At 39.8% G+C, this 26,378-nt stretch overlaps 1 protein-coding gene across 6 annotated transcripts; it reads left to right on the plus strand.

Annotated features, from left to right (window-relative positions):
* Positions 1–25,383, plus strand: armh3 (armadillo like helical domain containing 3). 6 transcript variants are annotated; one of them, XM_036000831.1, is made up of 26 exons: positions 1–152; positions 1,914–2,038; positions 2,122–2,178; positions 4,006–4,152; positions 4,385–4,492; positions 4,590–4,682; positions 4,805–4,879; positions 4,981–5,067; positions 5,991–6,047; positions 6,180–6,223; positions 6,762–6,822; positions 6,947–6,993; positions 7,781–7,856; positions 8,792–8,885; positions 10,904–11,005; positions 11,793–11,851; positions 11,931–11,996; positions 12,166–12,235; positions 13,830–13,890; positions 13,976–14,064; positions 14,831–14,913; positions 15,263–15,389; positions 15,741–15,816; positions 18,345–18,423; positions 23,015–23,131; positions 23,836–25,383. In XM_036000831.1, the coding sequence occupies exons 2-26, from the start codon at positions 1,916–1,918 to the stop codon at positions 23,926–23,928; spliced, it is 2,091 nt and encodes a 696-aa protein (XP_035856724.1). In that variant the 5' UTR covers positions 1–152; positions 1,914–1,915; the 3' UTR covers positions 23,929–25,383. The 6 variants fall into 6 exon arrangements, with proteins under 6 accessions (XP_035856724.1, XP_035856725.1, XP_035856723.1 ...); XM_036000832.1 differs by having other exon boundaries at positions 2–152; positions 1,914–2,017; XM_036000830.1 differs by having other exon boundaries at positions 3–152; positions 1,891–2,038.
* Positions 25,384–26,378: the final 995 nt, after the last annotated feature.

Genomic DNA, 26,378 nt, shown 5'->3' on the forward strand with positions numbered 1-26,378 from the left:
CGGAAAGCAGACGCATCTCACAAGCCGGATGCGTGTGGGGCGCTAGGACCCTGAAGACCAGTAGGAGGCTATTGATAGCATTATGCTAGCAGATGCTAGTGTTATCATAAGGATTCATGAACTATCTTTAAAATTGTAATACTTTAATTGAGGTAAGAACAAACCACACTCCTAACTAAGCTGTACCTACCTAGCCAAATAATGTAACACAGTAATGTTGTCAATAATCGCACCCTGAAATTAAATAGCTAACGTTAACGCTAAATCAATGTTACAATTCCTTGTCTGCCAGGCATTAACTTAGCTAGCTAGCTAACAGGTAACTTTAGCTGCGAAAACAGAACATTTTAGTATATTTACGTATGGTGACCTCACTGCTCATAAACTAGCTAGCTAGCTAAGTGCTCATCTAGTGTCGACAAAAAGGCCTGCTTGTTAACGTATCCACGTCGCTTTTAGTCGTTAACTAACGTTAACGTTAGTCGAACCCAGTTAGCAAACGATGGGTCAGTTAGCTAGCTAGCAAATACTAGCTGAGGAGCTAGTAGCCCATCCCAACTTGCACTTAGGTTAGCTATCGTTAGCTGTTATATCATTTGCCATCAATTTTAGCAAATGTCAACTTCCCTTCCTGACCATTCGTAGTGTGGAACACTCCCATGTAACTATATACATTTTGGTGTTTTGAATATACAATCCATATACAGATATATATCGACATTCAAACATACACGTACATACACACACACACACACATATATTTACATATACATACATACACTACCGGTCACTTACATAATTGCAAAAGGGTTCTCGACTGTTGTAGAAAGAAGTGGCTGATCTTTAATGCAATGTCTACATTTTCCATTATCAGCAACCATTCATCCAATGTTCCAAAGGCACATTCTGTTACTAATCTGATATCATTTTAAAAGGCTAACTGAGAAAACATTGGAGAACCCTTTTGCAATTATGTGAGCACATAATGTAATCTGAAAACTGCTGCCCTGATTAAAAAAAAAACAGTGCAACTGATCTCAGCTGGTATTCTGTCTATAATGGAGTGGAATGGAAATTTCCCCAAAGTGACCCCAAACGTGTGTGTGTGTGTGTGTGTGTGTGTGTGTGTGTGTGTGTGTGTGTGTGTGTGTGTGTGTGTGTGTGTGTGTGTGTGTGTGTGTGTGTGTGTGTGTGTGTGTCAGTAAAATCTTAAAATCAATTCTAAATCAAAAGCCAAGCTGCTGCATTCTGAACTAGTTGGGTGCAAGAGAGGGATCACATCACTCCAGTTCTGAGGTCTCTACACTGGCTTCCTGACTGTCAAAGTATTTATTTCCAAATACTACTGTTGGTTTATAAAAGCACTAAATGGTTTAGGGCCAAAATACTGATGTTTCTGATCTGCTGCTATTATGAACCATCCAGACCTCTCAGATCGAATGGGACAAGTCGGCTTTCTGTTGCCCTGCTTAACCTTAGCAACACTCACTTTGACTGAAATCTTTGACTTCTCCAGTCGACTATAAACAATCTAAGCGCAGTGCTTCTGTCACTCTGAGCACTAGTAGATAGTTATGCCTTTGGTGACCTGGCCAATTACTGTAGGTTATGAAGTAAAGGGAGTTATTACTTTAGAGAGGAGTCATGAAGTGTCTATCTGTTGCTGAAAACAGTAGGTTTTGGGATTTTTGTGGACCATAAATATCAGAATCAGATTTATTGGCCAAGTATACTTACGTACACAAGGAATTTGACTTTGGTAGGTGTTAACTCTCTATACAAAAATATAGAAGATTGTCCACTTTAGGCTTTAATAAATCCATAGAATAGAATGAATCTTGGTCATTTATGCCATTTCTTTTTAACATCATTGATCCTCACCTAGCTCAGTGTGTCTCTTTCCTCAGACTTAGTCATGTCTCAGCTGGAGAAGAAAGCAGGGCTGCTGAGGAGGACGTCATCCTCTAAGAAACCCTTGAAAGAGAAGGTGGTACTGATGTATGATGAGATTTTTGCTGTGAGTATCACAATGGAAAATGTCAGTGATGGAAAGTAAATTGAAATAGAGAAATAAAATTGTGCACAAGTGTAAACCAAGCCCTCTCTGTTTCTTTGATTTAGAAAGAAGACCCAGCCAAAAACAACCCTCGCTTCTGGGACGAGCTGTTTCTTATGAAGGTAAAGTGAAAGAGAAAAATACTTGACAAAGAACAATATTTTTGTTGAGTAGAAATGTGTTTGGCATAAAAGAAAAACTCGCTGTATTGTTTTGGTGTGTAAAGTTTCAGCAATGGTAGCAGTAAATCTTACTGAGACATATGGATAATATCAGTAATTTTTCACAATAAAGTCTGCCAAAATATTGAAGTAGTAAAACATATGTGTGTATGCAACTTGCAATATATTGGAGAAAAAAATGGAAATAATTATGTATATGTGCAAACTTTGTTAATACATTAATAGAAGGGCCCTACCTATCTGCGGAAAATGCAGTGAGGTGGTGTTGATAATACATGCAGAACATGTTAATGCTATAAGTTTAGCCCTTTTAAAAACTCCAGATGGAGACCGCATGGCAACATGTACAGAAAAAATGACACTGATGTCCATATTCACTTTCAGCGGCATAACCATTACATATTTGTGGCTGGAGATAGCACACACTGTATGTAAAGATAAAGAGGAAGTAGTGATGTGCACAAAGCAGTTCACATTATAGGATTGCAAAAGTCATCCGGTGGTCTAATTTGCAAAGACTGCAGCTGCTCTGCTTCGCCACATTTCTAATTTGGTTGTCCCTGATACTAGGGGTGCAAGATATATCGACTCAATGTTGTTATCGCAATATCACGTTGCGCAATATTAGATATATATTCATTTTGTGGAGCGCTGCGTCCCGTCCGTTGGCTGTGTGACTTAGTTGTGTTTGATTTAGAGCCCGCTTGAAACGCTATAATGATCATGTTTCATTGGCCAGTTACCGTGCCACTTGCACATGTTAGTGCACGTCAGCGCACGGGTCCACTACGTGACAAACCCTATGGAGCGTACCACGTGACGTATGTGTATATTTCAACAGAGTGACAGTGTAAGTGAAGAAATAGATAGAGAGAACAAGACGGAACGAATCAGAGAAGCGAAAGAAAAGTTGTGTCCTGTTCTCTTTATTTATTTATTTTATACTGTCCAACCAGAAAAACATGTCCTGTTCTGTAGACATGGTCCTTATTTATTTATTCATGTTGTACCAGTCCAATATGACCGTCAGTTGAAATAAACCTTCAGGGTTCATACGTTTTGAAAAAACCTGGAAAACTTAAGGAATTTGAAAAATGCAAATTCCAGGCCTGGAAAGGTTTTGGAAACATAAAAAGACTCAAAGTTTTGGAAAAGTCATGGAATTTTTTTTAACACAGTATAATAATATGTGATTAATAAATGTATTTCATTTCGTCCTAACCTCACCGTTCTATTCGGGGGTTCTACTGTTTCAATTGTCATTCATTTTATTTTTAAACCTCTGAGGGTAACCTTTAACACAGATTTTTATTCTTATTGTATAATGTCGACTGACATTTTCAGGAATACACAGTCATAGAAATTTGCCGAAAAGGTCATGGAAAAGTATTGGTTAAAATGCGTATGAACCCTGAACCTTGTTTTGTAAGAAAACTTGTTTAATTTGTTAAGAATCTATTTTGATGCGTTTTCCCGTAACTTTTGTAATTTTACACCTGTTGAAACATATCAAAATTAATATTAATATTGATATCGCAATGTTCATAATCAATATCGCAATATCACATTTTGTCAATATCATGCAACCCTACCCAATACACTCGTGTTTTGACAGGAGTGTATTGGGAAATTGTCAATTGAATACCACCTAATAACTTCCTAATAATCCTCCACTCTTGGGCATGTACTTTATTCCTCCATTTGCACCTCAGTATTTCTTTTCCTCACTCAATCACTTTTGTTGTTGTACTTTTGTCCTTTCTCCAGGTAAATCTAGAGTACCTGGAGTCCAAGTTGGAGAGTGTAGATGGGGAGGAAGTTCAGCGGATCCAGGACAACATCAACTCTCTGTTCCACCACTGTGTTCAGGCTCTGGGAGAGGAGCACCAGATCAAAGTAGTCAATGCCCTGCAGGTAACTAAAGCTGAGTAGGACCACCTAGATTTTGCATTGCACATGTTTTCGGCTCATCTTTAGCACCTGAAGTATGCTGATGAGCTTATAACTAATTATCTTGGCTTGTCCGATTCATGGATTCAGTTTTTTTTTGTCGCCACAATAGCACTGAGGAGATGCATTTTATGTGAAACATTTCACAGTATGCACTCTTTTAGCAACGCCTGTGCACCTCTGCCTCTCTCCCCAGACACTCTGTGCACTTTTCCGGGGGGTTCACCAGAAGAACAAGTCCACGTCTGGCTTCGACATAATCAACATGCTCATGGGCTTTGACAAGGCTGAGCAAAGGATGAAGGTATGTGGGAGAAAAAAACCTTGGGAGGCAGAAGAAAGGAGTGAAAGAAATGAATCGTGTTCATCCATGTCGTGTCTTGTGTTTGTGTCCCCTGCAGGACCTGATGGAGAGACTGGACAGCCTTCTTTGTGGAGATGGCTCAGAGAGTCTGAAGAGCCTTTGTCTCAAACTGCTGCTGTGCCTGGTGACGGTGAGACAGAACATAACAAAACAGCAAGATGAATTATAATGTGATAGGCTTTGGGGAATGTGTCTTGTGCTGTTTAAAGACACGCTAAACATCACAAATATGTGAAAAAAATATGTTTACAGGTAACGGACAATATTAGTCAGAACACCATACTGGAATATGTGATGATCAACAGCATCTTTGAAGCCATTCTACAGGTATGTGATTAGCGGAAAACTTTTTCGGGGATTTAAATTTGATTTCAAAACGTCTTTCTTCACAATTTGGTCATCTCTGTTCTCGTCTCTCCCTTCCTCAGATCCTGTCAGATGTGTCCAGTAGAGGGCAGCATGGTTATGATGCTGTGGTCCTTCTGGCCCTGCTGGTCAACTACAGGAAATATGAGGTGTGTACATATACTCGCATGGAACTGTACTTGGCCATTAGAAAAGCCTTTTTGAGCAGCAGGGAGGTGTAGTTATCATTACATTCGGGCGTCACTGAATAGATAGACAGACAGATAGATAGATAGATAGATAGATAGATAGATTGATTGATTGATTGATTGATTGAAGTGGATCCACAAGCTCCAGAGGTCAGTACCCCTTTCTTTCACTATCTTTCCTTCCTGCCATGACTTGGAAGCTGATATTTGTGCTGCTGTACTGTCTCAACCTTAGAGGATACAATAGAAGCAGCTCTAGAAGTCTCTTTTTAGTACAGGATGCACAGTCCAGGTGTGTCTTCTCAATTTGAGTTTTGCACCGGATGAACATAAAAACTAGGATATGTTAGGTATCAAAGAGACACTTGTCCTACATTTCGATGACAGAGAAGCAATCATACTGTCTGAAATAACGTCCAATTCCCTTCCCTCTCCAGTTGTTTCCTGGAAGTCTGGCAGCGTGGGAGGGGATAAAGGGATGAGGAGGGAGGATGCACCCTCATTTGTAAGCAAAGTGGGCAGCAACACAAGAAGCATTTTCTCTAGTAAAATGTGTAAGACATGGCTGAAGTGTCTTTATTTTAGGTGCGGCTGCAGCATGAAAAATACTGCTAAAAATCCAACTAATAAAGATGGAGTTGTTGAATCCAGATTCACACAGGCTTTGCTTCCCTGTTTGTTCCAAAGAAAGCTGAGCGCCATGCATCTCTAGTTGCATTACCTCCCGTGGAGTATGTAAGAGGCCCTCAGCCTGTATGCAGATGAGCTCCTTGAGCTCGGAGAAACAATGAAAAGAGAATTGCCCTTTTTTTTCAGTATTAGTTTCAATATTTGTTTTAAATATTTAATGGCCTCTAATTTCACTGATTCTCCTCGTTTGTTAGTCTGTGAATCCATACATTGTGAAGCTCTCCATTGTGGATGATGAGCCAACACTAGATGTAAGTATATCATTACTTACTGTGCCTTCTTAAATGCCGAATAATAAATAGCCAGCGTGACGTAGGCGTTGGCCTTCACGTCAAGCAGATTGTCAAAGGTTTGACTGAAACACTGGATGTTTTCTTTTCCAGGGAATGGGTATGGTTGTCCACCAAGCTCTGACAGAATATAACAGGTGAGATCTAACAATGTCCATGTGTCAAAAACATGTTTTTAATGATGCTGTTCGCGGTGTGCCGAGGCCGCTGGCATCATCGGTTTAGCTTGATGTCTCCCACAAATGTTCTATTTCTACTCTGAAAAAAAAACAAAAAAAAACACAGGCCCCTTTATACTTTTAGTTATTTATATCTGACAGTTTTCTTTGGCAGTCTGTAATGTTTTTTGGATGAGGCAAGGTTTGGAAATTAAAATGCTGTTTATGAAGGAGGTCTTCTGCACGTGTGCGTAGACAGACAAATCAAAGTGATGGATGACGGCTCCATACAGTTCATTGTGTTTGTGTATAAAACAAATGTCCCTTAGATAACCGGTTGTGGCAAGTAGAAAGAGATGTTAGCTGAATGTGTGTTATGTTACAAGTGCTGTGTTTGAGTGAAAACTGATATCTCTGCTGTTGTGTAGCCCTACCTGTCTTCAATTTATTTGTCATTCTCTCCACCTTTTCATTACTTCCATCTTTCTGTCATTATGTTTTTCTTTTCCCTTTTTAGGCAGTACAAAGACAAAGAGGAAGAGCACCAGGGTGGGTTCTTCTCTACCCTCACTAGTATGGTAGGATATTGTTCTTACTTCATATTCTTACAGTAGATACATTTTTAATAGATTGCTGTTACTTCCATTAGGATGTATTTTTTGACCGCGTTTGCTGATAGCTTGATCCTTCTTCTGTCCACAGGTGGGCAGCATGTTTATAGCTGACGCTGATGAGAAACTCTCTGTACAGTAAGTACAAAGTGATTTAAGTTTTTTTACCCATCAGTCAAACTTAAATGCATTGTTCTCAGCACCTTCAATGAGAGAATCCATTACAGCTGCAGTGTTTCTGGCTTGTCCTGGGTTTTATCATTTTAAAAGATTGCAGTTGGAAATCAAACGTTAAATGAACATTACATTTCATTTGCTGTAATAGTATATAAACCGTAACCAAACTGTAATCAAACAGTATGAGGTTGTTGAGGAGAGCTTAGCATACAGTGTACAGTACGTGACATACAGTATTTAGCATCTGTCAGAACCTCAATTTATCAGTAAAACGCGGTTTGTTTATATATATATATATATATATATATATATATATATATATATATAAAAATTGTAGACCTCTGTGTACTTTGTTCCAGCATTTAAGTATCGTACTTAATGTTGCAGTGGGCGATATAACTTTTTAAACTCGAAAGTGAAACTTGTTTTTGAAGAATCCTTAAAAAAGCTGCAACTGCACAGCCTCATTTACACATGTTGATCGTGACCATGTGGCAGGACTGCTAGACTCTCAGGTATTAGTAGTTACACACATTATGCAGTAGTTAATGGTACAGCAAATTAATAACGTGACCTGCTGATACATGAAGCAATTGTTAATACACTTTAAACAGCAGGCTGACTTGTTTCTTGTGCTTCACTGAATCAAAGCCGGAAGCTGTTTCCCTGCCCAGTGTAATGTTATGTGAACATCTGGAGATTTGACTTCAAGAATGAGGCTGACATCTCTCTTCCCTTTCTTCTCAAGGACCAATGAGGCGATTCTGCTGGCACTCTATGAGGCTGTGCACCTTAACCGCAACTTCATCACTGTATTAGCCCAAGTAAGATACATTCACTCTTATCCTAGTGTACATGTGTGCTCTCCTGTCTTTTGATATTATTAAAAAGTTATAGATCATTTATTTGTGGGTGAGTGTTTGCAGGCTTGTTAATGGTCTGCATAGTCTGAAAACTACAATGGGTCAAATCAATTACAATAATTAAGAGCACTGTGGAAAATGAGAATTTTATGAAAAGTCAGTATTGTAATTTTCAACTTTATTGTTTGTTGTTAACACATTTCTCAAAGCTTTTTTTTCTTTTTCACTGTCGCTGTGAAAAATAGGCAAAAGGTTTTCTATTTATTTGTCTTTGAATCTTCTGATTATGTGATTTGACATCTAATAATGACGTACAAAACTAGAAGGCAGTGGTTATAATAGAGCAGGAGACGGTGATTTTTTTATTGCATTATTTTATCTGTAGATCTTATACATCAACCAGAGAGTTGATGAAATTGATGTTGCGCTTCTATTAGCTTATATTTCTTTAAAGGTGCATGAGATGTGAAAATCACTTCTCCAACATCATTCAGTTTACTGCTTCTTTTACTTTTTTCATTCTTGTTGGGACACCCAAATCCAGTGTTTAAGCCATCCTAAGTAACTAACTGAATGGTGAGGATGGGTCAATTGCAAATAGGACGGCAGCCACAAACGGCGCCTCTGGACTAACTTCCGTTCTGTGGCCATTAAGCCACTGTGCTGCTTTTTGCAATGCTGTAATTACATACAAATCTCATGAATTAGCAGTGATGACTCTCTGAAGTAAACACTAATCTTCCAGTCTCCAGTAAATGGCATCATGTTCCCTTCTCTTAGTTCTCATTTGATTCTCCTGCCCAGCCTACTGTTGCATTTCTCTTTATATTATGGGACACGGTACAGCTTTTCACTATTAATGACATTTCACAAATGTGTTTTTGGTTCATCAACAGAGCCACCCTGAGATGGACATCCCAACCACACCCACCACCCCTACTCCAACCACACCTACAACACCACTTGGCACTACGCCGCCCTCCTTAGACAGTAAGTCATACATTTTTCATGTTTTTATTTGGGGTGACATAGACTGCAGAAAACAGGGATGTTGTGTCTGTGATGCCCATTGTTTTTTGAAAGAAAAGATTAGAGCCCGACCGATAAAGGATTTTTAAGGCTGATATCGATACAAATATTTGGTGATTTAAAAATCCGATATTCCGATATATCGGCCGATTATATAAAAACAAAACAAAAAAAAAATCCAGAAATGCGTAACAAAACAAACAGATTTCCCTAACATTAGTTATTTGTAGTTATTTATGAGTCCTCACTAAAATAATATGATAATGCAGTTTAAAAATATTGTTTGTTTTATTGTCACAACAGAAAAGAGGAACATCAAAATATATTTAAAGTTCTGATAAATAAAATATATAAAAATACAAACTTAAGATATGAAATTTAAAAGTCCTTTGAACAAAAACACAATAACAAAAATAAAATCAGTGTTGCCAACAGGGACGTTGTAGAGCGCCCTCTGGTGGACAAACTATGCAACGCCAGCACTCATAACATGGTTGAAGGGTGTTTCGTCCGTTTTTATTTTATTTTTTAAATATTAATTTATCGGCCATTATAAATGCCGATACCGATAGTTTGGAAAATGCCTAATATTGGCTGATAATATCGGCCCGCCGATATATCGGTCTGGCTCTAGAAAAGATCTCAAGTCTCAGGGTCTACTTTTCTACTTCTGCCTTCATGTCAATTTGTGGAGCCACTTTTTTTTGCAGCTTGGAGGAGCTGAGATGAAGCTAAGAAGCAGTGACACATGAAATTGCAGATCGCAGCAGGGGTTATGGTAACTCCGGGTTTCACCTGTCAGAGTAGAATGGGTTTAAGCAATGTAGTAAAAGTTATGTTTAGATGTAAGTCTTTATGGTTAAGTGTATAGTTGAAAATTATGATCTCATGGGTTAGGGTTAGTAAAAGATTTTCAAAAGCTCTGCTGTTTTGCTTTGAGCAGACACACTCAGACATACTGAGACACACCAGCAGCCTTTTCAAATATTAAATAGATTTTTTAAGGTTATCTGGTAGAGAGGTGCTCATACACAGTAAATGACACTTCTAATGTAGGTTTATGACATCTTAATAATCAGAGTATTGCACCATCCCAAGCACATATTATTATCTTTTAAACTTGAGAGCATGGCTGTCACTTTAGGTTTCATGGAAGGTGAATGTTATGGCAGGCACATTCAAAAGCAGGTTATTTTGCATGCACACGCGCTGTAACTGGTAAAAGGTGCATGTTTCTATTTCAGGCCAACTCTCCCACCATCGCTTCAAACCTAAAAGCCATTTTCTGTATAAAATATTAACTCCCAGCTTCAAATACTGATGAATGTTTCACATGCAATGTGCGGTACAGTACGCCATGTCGTGGGAGCTTTAGCACTTAGAGGGCCCACTCCACACTTGCCTGCAATCGCATGTCAGGAACACATCTTTTCCTTCTACAGTACAGCCCCATGGGATGATATGCTTCTTGACAGTGTGAAATCATCATTTGGCCTTGCTGTGTTATCAGGAAGGAGGAAACAAATGAGGGTTTGCGGGGAAGCAGGGGGATAGAAATGACGGCTCATCATTTATCCATGAAACAAGCTGCATGTTTCAGCGAGCAGAGATTTATTTTAATGGACAAAGATTCTTGTCTACACAACACAGCAAGCTACAGTAGCTACAGTAATGAGACTCGCTTTTTGTAATGCTGTTATTTGCCTAATGAGCACTCCATCTGCCCAAACAAGGGCAACATCTCTTTTTATTCTCATTTTTAGACAGTGGACTTCAGGCTCAGGTTTTTTGGACGTCATTATTTTTTGGAATAACTGACCGCAGGTTGTGTAACTTAAAAGTTTGATTTATCATAATCATGGTCTTTCTTTCTGTTTGATATACATGTCCTCTTTCTCCATAATAACTATACAAAAAAAAATTGGTTAGAATTTTTATCTGCAGTGATTGAAGTTTTTTTTGTTGTTTCTGCTGCGTAGTGATGAACAACCCAGAGCTGCCCTTGGATCCCAACCTGCAGACCAGCAACCTTCTCATCACCTTCCTCAAGTATGCCTCCATTGTAATGCAGGATACTAAAGGTAAACGGAGGCCTTCATGTCCTCCTTCTCTTTGTCTCTTTCACCCTCCCTTCCTATAATTCTTAATTCTTAAAGGTCCCATGCCATGAAAATTTCACTTTTATGAGGTTTTTTAACATTAATATGAGTTCCCCTAGCCTGCCTATGGTCCCCCAGTGGCTAGAAATGGCGATAGATGTAAACCGAGCCCTGGGTATCCTGCTCTGCCTTTGAGAAAATGAAAGCTCAGATGGGCCAATCTGGAATCTTCCCTTTATGATGTCAAAAGGGGAAAGGTTACCTCCCCTTTCTGTGCTTTGCCCGCCCAGAGAATTTGGCCCGCCCATGAGAAAGAGAGAGACATCATGGCTTGAATACAAGTGAAGCATGGCAGTTGGTCAAAGCCACACCCCCACCCTCCACCTTGCCCCCCCTCTCTCCTCCTCAATAGCATTTAAAGCTACAGACACAGAAATGGCACATCCTAAGGAAAGCTCATTGTGGGACTGGCTCTAGTGGCTGTAATTCTGCACCAAGGCTGAATTTCGGGAAAGAGACTTCAGATACAGTATTAGGGGACCACTAAGGTCTATATAAAAGCATCCAAAAAGCAGCATGTCATAGGACCTTTAACTTTTTCTTCTTCACTTCTGTCCAGAGTGTGTCCTCACGTAGTTGACTTAGACAGCAGTGACAAATTTGTTTCAGTTACTCCCAAAGCAACAGAGCAACATGCAAAGCAAAACTGTCTTACCTCTGTTTTCCTTTTGACTTGTCTCATAGAGTCTCATATCTGTGTGTTTTCCAGATGAGCATCGCCTCAACAGTGCCAGACTGTGCCTAATCATCCTCACCTGCATAGCCGAGGTAGGAACATCCACACCGCTGCAACATTTGCACCCTCCACACTTTGTCTTTGTTCTAACTTCACCTCTGTGTGTCATAGGACCAGTACGCTGATGCCTTTCTTCATGATGACAATATGAACTTCAGAGTCAATCTCCACAGAATGGTGAGTTTCTGGTTGTGAGTGAAAAAGGTCAAAAGTCAAATAGTCACATGTTCTGCAGCTCAAATTAACTTATTTAGGCTTCTAGAAGATACTTTGTGTTTCAGTCAGTACAATATATTCATACACATTTTCAAACTTACCGTATAAAAGAATTCTGTATTTTTTTCAGCCCATGAGGCACAGAAAAAAAGCGGTGGACAAGAACATCCCTTCACGGCCGCTGGTGTGTGCTGTTCTAGGTACGAGGAACATTAATAACTGTTTACTATATACTCTAACTGGGAGTGACTCTGATTTGTTTTTCTTTTCTTTCTCTTCTTTTTCTTTTTATTTTAACATTACTACAACAACAACAACAACAAACAACAACAACAACAACAACAACAACAACAACCAACAACAACAACAACAACATAACGAACAAGTTAAACACAGCACAGAGGAACTGATACGTCACTTCCCCTCAAATCCCCACCCACCCACAATCCAACCCAGCACAGGTCCCAAATGGGGACAAACAACACACACCCATGCACACTGACAAACACACACCAGTAAGGACACACAACATTCAAAAGACAAAAGTTAAAAAGATGGACAAAATAAAAGAGAGAGAGAGAGGAGAGAAAACAAAAAAAAGGGGGGGGGGGGGGGAACAGCTGGCGTCGACTGCAGCAGTTTAGAAGGAGCTCAGTCCTCCAAATCAGGGGATAAGCTGAGGGAGTCAACGAGTTCTAGGAAAGGGTTCCACGTCTTTAGGATAGAGCTTTTCAAAGAAGATCTAAGCTTCTCCAGCTTCAAATTGTCGAGCACCTCTTTAATCCTACAGTCGTGTGTAGGGGGCCGGGAAAGCTTCCAGTTGAGCAGGACCAGTCTCTGAGCTAGCAGAGATGTAAATGCCAGGGCCCGCCTCAGTGCAACAGGGAGGCCAGCGTCAGGGGAAATGCCAAAAATGGCTGATAAAGGTTTAGGGGGGATAATGTGCCCGTAGGCGCTACTCATGGTGTCAAAAAAGCTCATCCAAAAAGTTGTTAGTTTGGGGCAAGACCAGAACATGTGAGTATGGTTGGCAGGAGACTGGTTACACCTGTTACATGCATCCCGGACAGTGGAGTATATTTTAGACAATTTTGCATTTTGTTTGTATAGTGGACTTTATGAAGGACCTTGCATTGGATTAGGCCATGACGAGCACATATGGAGGATGAGTGAACCATAGCCAGAGCAAGGTCCCATTGTTGGTCCGTGATAGTCGTGTTCAGTTCGCTCTCCCATACCGCTTTTGTCAACGTACGAGGGTTCGCGGAAGGCGGACATAACAGATCGTACAATGTTGAAACTCATTTCTTCCGGTTGGGGTCTATCGCCAAGAGGGAGTCAGTCAGGGTTTTGGGGGGGGGGGGGGCGGTTTGGAAAGTGGGGGTGACTCTGATTTTTATTATGATTTTTGAAGTCTAGTTAGTTAGCTGTAACTTCCGATCTACCTTCTTAGTGTGATTTCCCATTGGTAACATCTACAGTACAAACCAGATGTTGATGAAGGTTGGAACATTCACAAGTCTACAACCACAGCTGTCAGGGCTGTGTTTGACTTCTTCTTACTTCAACATTTTTATTTTAAAGAGGAGGAATGATGACACAGTGTACATTACTTTAAGTACACTTGATGCATTCATCTTGCTCGATATCTCTTTCCCTTGATGTTGCATTATTGCAGCCGATATATGATTTTTGAGCTTGGTTTGATGGTTTGTGCAATTTAACTCTTTCTCTTTGCATCCTTCTAACAGTGATTTTTTTTTTCTCTATCTTTGTCTGTACCCTTTTGTCTAGATCTGATGGTGGAGTTTATTGTCACTCATATGATGAAGGATTTCCCAATGGATTTATACTTGTGAGGACACATGAACATCACACGCACATTTCTCTAGTCTCATCCACCAACCAGCTCCGTCACCGTGTGTTCATTTCCTGTGCAGGCGCTGTGTGCAGATCATCCACAAACTCCTGTGCTACCAGAAGAAGTGCAGAATAAGGTTACACTACACCTGGAGAGAGCTCTGGTCAGGTAAAGATCCCTCACTTTCTCTCTCGTTTCATTTTTAATTAGAGTAACAGGGCAGGCAGAAACCTTTCCTAGGGGACTATGACACTTTTCAAATGAAGTTTCAGGAGACCACATGCATAATTTATATCTGAAACATGTTTGATTTGCTGGGCACCACCTTAAGAGTAACTAGTTAACTGCTTTTGCAAAACAAAGCCAATTTCCCTCTAAAGTCATTGGGTGGGTTGTTTTGGAAATGTATTGCACCATTAAGATTGGATAATGAGTCTCTAAAGAAAGCACAATCCATCCTGGTGGCCTTGTTTTCACCCCGGTCAACACACAATTGGGTAAAATTTCAATACAGATTTATCTAATCAGACTAATAATCAGCTTAATTCCCTGAGTAACACTGACCCTCTCCTCCTGGTGGTGATCACCATGATACCTGGAGAGAAAAAATTAGCAAAATTAAAGCAATAGATCTGTATATCTTCTTTCAGCGTGTTGTTGTTCCAGCTTGTGTTGGAGTTTGTTAAAAGCTTTTTTGTGTGTGTGTGTGTGCTCACATTTTGGTTCTTCTTATAGGTTTTGTTTTCCTCTATTAAAGCTTGTGAAAGAACTTGATTTGGTGTTGAAAGGTCCCCCCCCCTCCTGTGTTTCCATTATCTACCTTAATAAAGAAGCTAACTGAGGAAAGCAGACTGCTGCCATATGCCTCTGCTGGTAGACGACTATCAACACTCCAGATTATTTCAGTAATGTGTGCATGTCTCCCTCTGCACAGCTCTCATCAACCTGCTCAAGTTCTTGCTGTCAAATGAGACGACACTGCTGGCCAAGCACAACATCTTTCATCTGGCCTTACTGGTGAGCAACACACACTCACTCGCAAAACATGCCGACAGGACCTTGACAGAGTACAGGCCACAATATAAATTAGTTTCACAGGGATGTGTGTATGAATATGTAGTAAGAGAAGAGCCAGATGCTGTATCAGTGGTAGATCTTGTAGCCCTGCTGTGTGTACGGCTGTAATTGCACGCAAGAGTCTAAACTCCTTTTTATCAGTCTTTTAAAGGAGACCAAAGAGGCTGTATATGCAGAAACTGATGCAGTATACATGCAGTATGCAGTATATATTTAAAAAAAATATATATATATTCTATATATATATATTTTTTATATATAAAAAATGAATGTGCTTCTCTTTATCCAGGTAGTGAACCTGTTCAACATGTTTATAACATACGGTGACACGTTCCTGCCCACCTCCAACAGCTACGACGAGCTGTACTATGAAATTGTACGAATGCACCAGGTCTTCGACAACCTCTACTGTATGGGTATGTTAGTGGAAACTGCAGCGTTTAACCTGACTTATTGTAAATTGTCATATAAAAGTCGTTATTCAAATCTCAAATAATAGCCATCAACAAACAAAAGTTGGTAAAAAAAAACATTAAGGGAGGTGGAGTTACTTGTTTCTAATTTCACCAATGAATTCCGTGTTTTCACTTTATTTTTCCTGATCAATGTTGAGCTACCATCAACAAAACTTCTCACAAATTTTACACATTTGATTGTTCAGGCTTCCCTTTATTGCCCTAAACCTGACAGATGAAAATAGATGTGTGAAAGTGTTGTTGTATGTGTGCGTTTAACTCTGTTTTTATCTGTTATTTTTTGCCCTCCAGTTTTGAGAGTATCAACCAACACGGGCCAGTGGAAGGAGGCAGCCAGCAAAGTCACACATGCCCTTATCAATGTTCGGTAAAAACACACACACACACACACACACACACACACACACACACACACACACACACACACACACACACACACACACACACACACACACACACACTCACACTCGCTACACATACACACACACGCAACAACACACGCACACACTCGCAATACACAAATACTGTATCCTCTAAGGAGAAAAGAGTCGTATTGAATTGAAGGAAATTGCAAAAAAAGAATGTGTTTGAGGAGGTCAAAATAAAGTGAAGTTTTCCCTCCCCCAGGCCCCTCTATTCAATAATTATTAAGCCTTTATCTCCTCCACCCCAACCCTGCACCAGTCCATACACATACTCTACTTGTTCTCTCCGCCACCATTTCCCCCTACAATCCTCCTTTGCTCCTCCATCTTCTCTGAGGAGATGATCCTCTGAGGTCACCCTGGCTTGGAGGCCCCTGAGGGCATAAGTGTACTGTACGAGCAGGATACTCCCCAAGGATTCACCCACTCAACTGCGCTCCTGACACAGCAGACTCCACTGCTTGAATAGGAAATCACAGGGGTTTAAGGGAAGGCTAGGTTGGAAGAAGATTGAAAGAGTAATATTTGAAAGAATAGATGAATAAATCAATCGGAGAGGAATAAAGAATCCAGAGAGACAGTGTTGAAATTAACTCAAAGGAAAGGACCAATTCCATTTTACTCACATCAGTTCATTCCTCCTCACGGTGGCTTCCCACACGTAAATGACAACTGAATTACCAGTTCTCAGAATGTCTGCATTTTTGTCACTATAATTTATTTGATATATGACGTACTCTAAGCTGGTACAAAATAAGTCATATCATCTCACAGCTGTGCTTATTGCATCAACTTATTTGAGATATAAAGCAGTTTATTTCATGGGAATGAATGCTAATGCTGAATAAGATTGCCTCTGAATTTACATGTGAAATGCCCTGGTGTGTTCACACAATATGAAGGAGGCATTGAATGATGAAGTGAATAGAAGTACGTGTTTGTGTTTAAACAGCCCATCTGTAACTGGGGTTGTTTAGAACTTTGCTTCTTAAAGGAGAATTCCGGCCAATTTTTATGTTAATCTTGATCGCTATAGCTACGCGAGTACTTTCTTTTTGAATTTAAACAATGTCTGAGTTGAAAACGCATCTTGTTGACACATAAGGGCCCTGTTCATGTGGCACAGACATATTAATTGCATTTTGTGTCTGTTAAGAGGCACAAAGGCACTCTAAAACTTGCCCCGACCACTGCCATTTTAGCTCATGGGACGCTTGTAGTACATAGCTGCAGCTTCTCCGTGTTGCCTGCACTGATTCGAGTCGGGTTTTTTTCTATCGAAAGTACTCGTGTAGCTATAGCGATCAAGATTAACGTAAAAATTGGCCGGAATTCTCCTTTAACCCTTGTGTTGTCCTTAGGGTTAACTATACGTTTATTTGACGTTTCGTAGCTAACGCCAGGCCAGTACAAAACGTCAAATAAACTGGACGGGTCCCGGTGACCCACAGGACAACACAAGGGTCACAATGTCAAAATCACTCAATCTTGTCACTGCAAACCTTCACACCTTTATTATTATTAGTTACTAGTCTGCACCAAAACAAGACGTTACAAAATATATGGCTTTTCTAGAAAGCCACGTACACATACACTAAAGACCCCTGTCACCACATGCCTTTGTGTGGATTTGGCCTCAGGCTATTTTACATAGTTTGCGGTGGGGCCCTTTTTTCTAATTCAAGGACATGTTAATCCTACAGCACTGAATCCTTGCAATCAGGTTGCAAAATCTGGTTTTAAATATTCCCAAAAGAAGATTAAGGGCTCCTGCACACTGCCTGCGTGACACACGTCTCAGGCGCGGCTCGAGCCGCGTCGAAAAAGCGTGCATGCTAGAAATAGGACTGACGCCTATTTTTCACGCAACACGCAAGCGTGTTGGAAGCGTTTCCAGGCGAAATAGAATTCAAAAAGATGTTTATATGTCATTTTGACATGAATACATTTAATAAATTACATTTTGATGTTTGAAAGTCTCTAGGTTTGCAGATATAAATGTAATTTAGATTATAATTTAGATTTTCAAATATTGCACCTGTCAATACAGAATGAAATATTCTGTAGCCTATTTTGCCGTCAATACGGCTGACGTTGTATTTGCTGTAATCAAATCAGTATATATTTATGTTTAACATGAAGTATACTACTGCTTGAGTGTAGTAAATTTCCACAACTCTCCCCATATATCGAACAGCAGTGTGACAGCACCGCGTCAGACACATTTCTGGTGTGCAAAAACATGGAAAACACCACGCAGCCGCCACGCAACAGAAATGCCACACTCACACTACACAGGCAGTGTGCAGGAGGCCTAATGCTCATGGTTTTGGAGTAAAATGTGTATCGCATACGTCTATAATGTTGGGGTGTGAGTGAAGCGTTGCCGATATAGTTTACATCCTTTGACTGTAAGGAAAAGGTTCACTCTTCTGCTTCTTTTTAGAAGTGTGTGTTTTTTGTCTTTAAGGGCCATCGTCAACCATTTTAACCCCAAGATTGAGTCGTACGCTGCTGTGAACCACATCTCCCAGCTGTCAGAAGAACAGGTAAACACACTTTTCCTCCTTTTACACTCTGACTAAAAGTTGCATGTAAATAAAAATGAACTTCAGCAACATCTTGGGGCCATTTGGGTGTAACTCCAGCAAAACATCACTCTTGTCATTTCAAAAGTAAATCTTATGAATTTTTTAGAACACAATGGAAACCACTCAGTACTTTAAGGTGGTTGAGAAGGGGTTCACTGCATTTTATTTTGAAAGAATGCCTATTCATCAAGAAGTAGTTACACGGACAGCGAAACCAGTTCAGGGCTATTTAAATGTAGACAATGCCATGGTTAGCATTGCTAAGCCTCTATCCTGATTGACAGGTTGCCGTGGTAGCAACTTTTGGTAGCCACGCCCTAAAGCATCCCCTGGTTTATTGTCAATTTTAAAATAAATGGGACCATAATTTACTTATTGAACATCATACTGTATTAAGGAAAACTTCAAACTAGCGATTGAGACCTTTAAATCGCTAGGTAAATATTTGCTGACGTAATAAATATACAATGAGACTTATTTTTGCCACAAGTGGAGTCGCCCCCTGCTGGCCCCTAGAATGAATGCAGGTTTGAGGCACTTAGGATTGGCTTCACATTTCAGGCCCGGAGGTTGCCGCTGGACTTTTAAAGGAAACTTCACCCTAAAATGAAAACTTGAATTATTCTCATTGTAGATTTTTGTGTATACTTTGTGTATACTCTTTAGAGACAGTATCTCCCACTGTTTTGCAAAAACAAACAGACTGAGAATTGAATCATTAAGCAACTGGACCACTACGCTGAGTTATTCCTTCATCGTTAGTGGAAAAAATGAGTCTGTTAGAAGGCTGAACTTCACTGATATGAGTGTTGTGAGCTCCATTTAAGACTTCAAGTCGGTGAGAATAGAAAATAAACTGGAAGAGTCCTTTTTTTAATAGGCTGATAAGAGTGATGGATTTGGTCATTCTACTCCCCCATTACCGCTTCGCTTTTATCTGCTAGATTTATTCACAACAAAGAGGGAAGGCAGAGGTTGGCTTTGGTGTCTATGAGCAGCCAGCAGTGTTATTAACACCCCTCTCATTAGATGAAGTAACTTTGTTTTTATAATTGGAAGTTTTGAGCAGTCTTCTCTAACATTAGTAGTTCTCATGTGATCTATGGAACTATTTTATATAGAAATCAAGCCATTTTGCATGATCAGTAGTGGTGCACAAAAATGTTTATTTTTATTTTCGAAAGCTAATTTTGGTAGTGACTATATACATCCTGATCCATTTCCAATCCATTGTTCATCACACGTAAGGCAAGGCAATAAATCACTATCATCATCTTTGACAAACGTCTCAGAACATAAACAAAATAACTTATTTTTGTGAAGGGTGTCACACACTAGCTCAGTGCACTGAACTTAAAGTGATGGTTCAGAGTAATTTCACCCTAGGCTGCTTTGCACCTTGACCTCGAGCCACGCGGTAGCAGCCGAGAGGAGTTTCCATCAGGCAAGTGTTATTTAAATATACTTCTGGTGTAGTTACAAACTTTCTAATGCCTCGTTTTATAAGTAAAGAAACTATTTGTACTACTGTAGAAGTTTGGTATCATTCCGGGCATTATTAGTGGGGTAATTTACGAGATACAAACTTGGATCCATTAGCGCCTGCACTAAGCTAACCAGCTGATAACGCTAACTCGACCAACGTTATAACAAGGGAAAAAAGCTTATGGGGGGTTGTTTGGCTCGAGGTCAAGGTGCAAAGCAGCCTAGGGTGAAATTACTCCGAACCATCACTTTATGTTCAATTACTTGATATGTAATTGGCATACGCCTGTACTGTGATAATAACTTTTATTAACGTATTGATATTGATTTGAACCATCGTGCCCAGCCCTAATCACTACACATCACATTCCAGCTACGTCAGCTGGCTAAAACATGCTGTTACTAACACGGTGGGGTTTGAGTGAGTAAACCGCAGAGCAGCACCAACAAATAAACAGTAGATCAAATGAAGATATTCACACAGAGTGCTTCAATGAGAGGCTGTCTACATTGTGTCCAAACCATCTGACACAACCTTTTCACACTGACACTCGCCTCCACAAAGATTATACAAACCACTGTTGAGCACTGTGCATTATATTATAGGAACACCTGTGATGAGATATTTTTTTTAATGCTGAGCTATTCATCTGTCAAACATCCTGTTTTAAATCTTTTCAAATAGTACTGTATACTTAGTTCACCCCTGGTTATATTATGTAGGAAAATATGGGTGGTGGATCCCGACAGACAGACAGTCAATGTGATTTAGATGGGGACAAAACCTTGATCTGGACTTAAGGGCTTAACACAAGTATTCTTGTTTGGGATAGGCCATCCTGATGTTTCTACAAAAATAAATGAATGAATAAAACAGGGCCCTTATTCCAAAATCTTCAGTATTTCGTTGAAGTTCTTCATTTTGTTCTGCTCTCATGCCAGCAAATGATAAAATACAGTCCTTTTCCCCCTCATTTCCTGTCATGTCCCTGCTGCTGCCTGTCCAATAAATGAACAATGCCCAAAACCTATATTTTTTTAAAGGCTTCTTTTGAAGCACTGTACTTTGCTAGTCTCAGAATTCATAAAATGTAGGTTGGATTTCCATAAAAAGGGCAGACAATTGAGTGAACCACATCAGGAGCTTTCAACTAAACAAAAAAAGTTTCTCTTACCTCAGGCTGAACAACATAATGCTCACAGCCAATAAAAAAACAGCCTGTTGCTTCTTGCATCTTACTAATGAACGTTACCAGAGTGGACAGCTGTATTATTGGGCAGAACGGAGGTAGAGATTCAGATTGTTCAGACAAAGCTCTTTGTTTTCCTCTCTCTCATTGTTTTTTAAATAAAGTGTCCAACCTTGCATTTCTTTTGACCTACAGTGAGTGCTCCACACACACAGACATATTAACCACTTGCACTCCCAACGCCTTTGTTCCCCACAGGTTAAGATGGATGGCCTCCAGAAACACAGCATTAAAACGAGCTGCTGTGCTCTCTGTCTGTCTGCCTGTCTCTTACACACAAGATATTAGAGTAAAGACACACTTCAGCATGTACAAGGCTGCTTTTGTGCCCACGCTTCAAGATAAACATGACAACTGCGCGCGCACAATCATATCTGCTTAGTGATGCAGAAAGTTGCTCAGCAGAGTCGAGTGTGCGCTGAACCAAACACCTATCATCAATCCTGTCTTTGCTTAAACAGCATGTGGTAAAGGTTATGTTGTCTCTCTGTCATCTCTTGACTATTCTTTAATTCCGCATTTACTTTTAATTTTTTTTGCTTCTCATTAGTTTGTCAGAGCTCACGCTTTCTCCCCCTTTCCCTCCCTCCCTCCTTTCATCTTTTCCGTCCTTTCCCTTCGCCACCAGTAAGGGAAAAAAAACTGAATACATTTAATTTGAGGTCAACGTTCAAACCTACCTTCACATTTCCTCAGAGAGGAGGGTGATGGAGAGCTGTGAGGAAGAATGAGGCAGCGAGAGAGAGAGATATGGGTATGACATTTTTATCAGTGAACCATCAGATGTTGAAATAAAAACAGCAGAGCTGTACATCTATTAGAAAAAAATAAAAGAATGCTTTCCCCTCTGTTGATAAAGTAAAAAAAAAATATGATTCAGCTGTACAATAGAGATGCTACCAGAGCTAAAGGAGAATATGTATGTGTTGTGTGTCCATGCACTGAAAAGTAGAAGTTAACATCGGTTTGTTTATCTGGATAAAAGCTGGACTTGTTTGAGTGTAGTGTGTGCGTATTTATAGAGCTTCTCTGGGAAATGCGGCTCATGCGTCTCATTGTGAATGTTTCATGCTGTGTGGAGTGATGCAGGGACATTAATAAAATAATGGAAAAGGTCTGTTTGGGGGCTATTTCACGGCTGAATGGGGGAATGGCAGGGGTGGAAGTGTGGAGAATCTCTGCGTAATTACCTCTGATTTCAGCTCACCTTCTTATCTCAGCTGGACTTCAGGCATGTGTGTCCTGTGCACGTAGTACCATAGCGTACACACTTAAAAATGACATTGTGAAAGTCTGTAAGTAAGTAACTAAATCTCACTGGTACAGAAGATAGATACACGCACAGTGGCTCAATTCTGTTTGCGAGTCAAGACCAGACTGCTTGTCTGAAGATAAAAACAAAACATGAACAACCAATGTTAGATAAACCAAACAGAGTTCTAGCTAATGGTGCACGATTTTGTGGAGAAGAGTGACAAAACAAATAAGAAAGCAAAACAATATCTAAAAATAATCCAAGTTGCAGATGATGTGTCCCTTTCTCCAAACGACCAATCACATCCCTTATAACAGAGGTCACACTGACAGTTAGCGGTTAGTGACTGGAAATAATGCGTGGGGGGAGGAATCCGATAGAACCAGATTATGATCCCTCATGAATAAAGATGTAATGAAGTATTAAACACAAATTAATATTTGACTGTGTATGTGACTATTCAAGTGTAGTGTTCACTGTGCATTGCATTAACCACTCTGTCTCATGGAGTTTTGCAACACGGTAATTTTCTGTTTCCCTTATCTGTCCACCCTGTTAGGTGTTGGAGGTGGTTCGGTCCAACTATGACACACTGACGCTCAAACTGCAGGATGGTTTGGACCAGTTTGAGAGATACTCGGAGCAGCCCAAAGAGGCTGCCTTCTTTAAGGAGCTGGTAAGAGACAGAGAGCAATGTATTGTGGGTTTAATGAGGTCTACTAGTTTTTTTTTGTTTGTTTTGTTTTGTATTTAAAGATTTTTTTTGGGCCATTTTAGCCTTTTAATAGACAGGACAGCTGTAGACAGGAAAGGGGGGAGAGAAAGGGGGAAGACATGTAGCAATTGGCCTCAGGTCGGACTCAAACCCTGAGTCTCTGCATCGAGGACTGAGCCTCTGCATATGGGTGCCCAAGTGGTGTCACTTCATATAAAGTCAGAATCACAGCTAAGGAGGACTCTGTATTGAAAAGTAAGGTATGAATTATAAGGACCCTACAAATAGTTTTTTTTACCCAGATTTTATGTCTCTAAGCACCTAAAAGTGGTTGTTTCCTGCTGCACCACAACACTAAACACTGTTTACAATAAACAAGGGCTTTTGTGCAAAGTTAAAGCTGAGAAAATGCTTCCCGTAATCGAACACCGGCCCTGCTGCGTCGAGGAGTAAACCTCTATATATGGGCGCCCGCTCTACCAGCTGAGCTATCCGGGCGCCCAGCAATTATATTTTTAAAGTTACATTTTTATCTGGACTTTTGTATCAAATGCTTCCTTTACACCGATTGATGAATTGATTAGTGTTTTTATGGGTACGTTAAGTTATGGACAAAGTCTAATTTCCACTCTTTGACCTGGTAATAAATGCCCTTCTGTCTCCAGGTGCGCTCCATCAGTCTGAATGTGAGGAAGAATGTCTCTCTGAACACACTGAGTCAGGACATCCTGCTCAAAGAGTTTTCCACCATCTCCTGAGACTCACGCACACACACACATCCTCCTCCTCCCTTCAGATGGACACACACAGTACATCTGTGTGCATGTGGACATGTACACATACTTTACACACAATACAAACGCCAACAAGTACAATCCTCGATTGTTCTTTCCACGATACGTCTTGATTCCTCATCCTCTTGAACTGAACGATGGAAACTGAGACAGACACACTGACTAAGGAAAGACCTGTAAACTCTCCGGACTTCCTCCCTGTGTGGTCGTTCATATGTGCGTGTGATAATTTAAGGAAGTGCCCGTATTGCACTGGTTCCTCGTGTGCAATCTGCAGTATTGGCTGGACTGTTAACTGACACATTAAAGTTTGAATTTAATTGAATTCAAGTATTTTTTAACCCAGATGTTCATCTCCATCGATGATGATGTAAGTAGCTTTGGCTGTCAAACTGATCACAGATTTATCATGCATCTCTCCAGTAATTATTTCAGAAGCTTTGAGTGACCCATCATGTCCTTTTCTAACAACACTGGTAATGATGACCCTGAGCCTTTTTGAGTTTGAATCTTACTGTAAATCCTCCTTTAAATGGAGCATTAACGCTTTCTTAGTAGCTGAATGCTTGTTGTGCGAATGTTAACTTAATTCTCGTAATGTTCAAACCGAATGTACAAGTATTTTGTATTTACATGTTTACCAAGGGGTAGAATATTTTGAGCTGTAGTTAAGTTGAGAATGCTCTGAAGTGATTAAAACCTCTTTATTGTTGTTGCAAACTTTTGCTTTTGAACAAAGCCATGACTAACATTCACTACTGCACGTCAAACAAGTCATTGTCTCGGATAGTTACAAATGAATCGGAATGTGTTGAGTGGTTAGTTTAGAAGGAAAACCGTTCAAACAATGGTTAAATGTTATGATCCATTAAAGTGATTATTTCTGATGTGTCTCTGGTACTTAAAGTTAGTTTAGTGGGGAAAACAGGAACTCATCCTGGCTTGTTGAAATTATTTTTTGACTGGAAGCAGATCTTAATTATGCAATTTCTTCAACTGTAGGGTCTTGTTTCTTTACAGTAACCTCTAACTCCTGTAGGTATATTTGTTTCTTTTTTAAATAAAGGTTGCTTTCCTATTACTCAACTAATGCATCCTCTGTTGACTATTCAGGCAAGAAACATTAAGAAATCTTGCTTTTATATCTATATTGTAACCACCTTTTTTTTTTTGTAACCTTTTTTTCCTTGTAAGCTTTCCAACAACCAGCACGTGCGCACCCACGCACGCACGCGCATGCACGCACGCACGCGCATGCACGCACGCACACAGTGTCACCTGCTGACACTGCTGTCTGAGTCTGATGCATAGGCAGTCAGTGGGAGACTTGATTTCTTACCCCCACACACTGCAAACGTGAAATATGACTTTTCATTCGATGAATATGGTCTTTGATAATAAATAAATGCTTTTCTCTTGGATGATGTCTTTACTTGTTGTTCCCCTGTGTGTTAAGCATTTATAAACTGTAAAAAGTCAAGCAGCTTACACTCAATCGATTCAGTGTAAGATTGCAAAGAAGTTATTTCATTAGAAAGTTGAAAGGTACACCTGGGTTAAACACAATTATTTAACATGAAAAACATCAACTTTAAAGCTGCATGAATGATCTAGCATTTACCGGTTTAACGTTTTTGCATTGCATTGAACAGTATTAGAATATGTGAACACATTTTTTTTAACAGCATAATATCTATAATATTTTACAGTCTTCTAATATTTTATTTATTGGTTTATTAAATAAATATTTAATTTAATTGTCATGCCTAAAGAGGAATAAAACACTAAGGAGGTTGTCAATTAAAACCCATTCATGCATGAATGGGTTTTAATTAGCCAGATAAAAGCCCCTGCACAGTCATGGTCCACCCATACGGTTGTTATCACTCCATCTACCTGATTAGAGCTCTTTTCATGACTGTGTGTGTACAGACTGTTTGATTGATACTGTATCTCCCTCACATAGCTATTTTGCATCTTTCACTGTGGGACAACTTACACCGTTATCGTTATAATTGGTAAATTGCCTTTGATGACCTCATGTATTTCCTAGCACAGCTCTGACCAAAATCTACATTGACAAAAATTCAGTTTTATGTTTCCTACTAAAAATCAGGAATGCTGTTAAAACGTAATCCTAAAAAAAAAAAAAAAAAGTCCTGCAGGATAATTATCCTGCACAATACCTGCATAATATATACAAGCCTCCTTCTCAAACATATTCCAGAGGGACTATTTTATCCCTTAGTTAACCTCTATAAAGAAGTCTGTAGTCAAGCCAGGATGATTGTGAAAGATAATGTGAGAATAGCGGTCACAGTGAGTACCCACCCTAATTACATCAGATTATATGCACTGATACATTTCGTTATCAAATGTATCTGTTCATGGTCACAAAATGCTAATCAACCACT

The sequence above is a fragment of the Sander lucioperca genome, chromosome 4, assembly GCF_008315115.2.
Source record: "Sander lucioperca isolate FBNREF2018 chromosome 4, SLUC_FBN_1.2, whole genome shotgun sequence".
Lineage (NCBI taxonomy): Eukaryota > Metazoa > Chordata > Actinopteri > Perciformes > Percidae > Sander > Sander lucioperca.

Bases quoted from the DNA above. Each gene is read 5' to 3' on its own strand.
- armh3 (XM_036000831.1), top strand. From the start codon at position 1,916: ATGTCTCAGCTGGAGAAGAAAGCAGGGCTGCTGAGGAGGACGTCATCC. The intron at 6,048-6,179 runs GTAAGTATATCA...TTTCTTTTCCAG, and splicing joins ATGATGAGCCAACACTAGAT to GGAATGGGTATGGTTGTCCA. The intron at 11,852-11,930 runs GTAGGAACATCC...TGTGTGTCATAG, and splicing joins TCCTCACCTGCATAGCCGAG to GACCAGTACGCTGATGCCTT.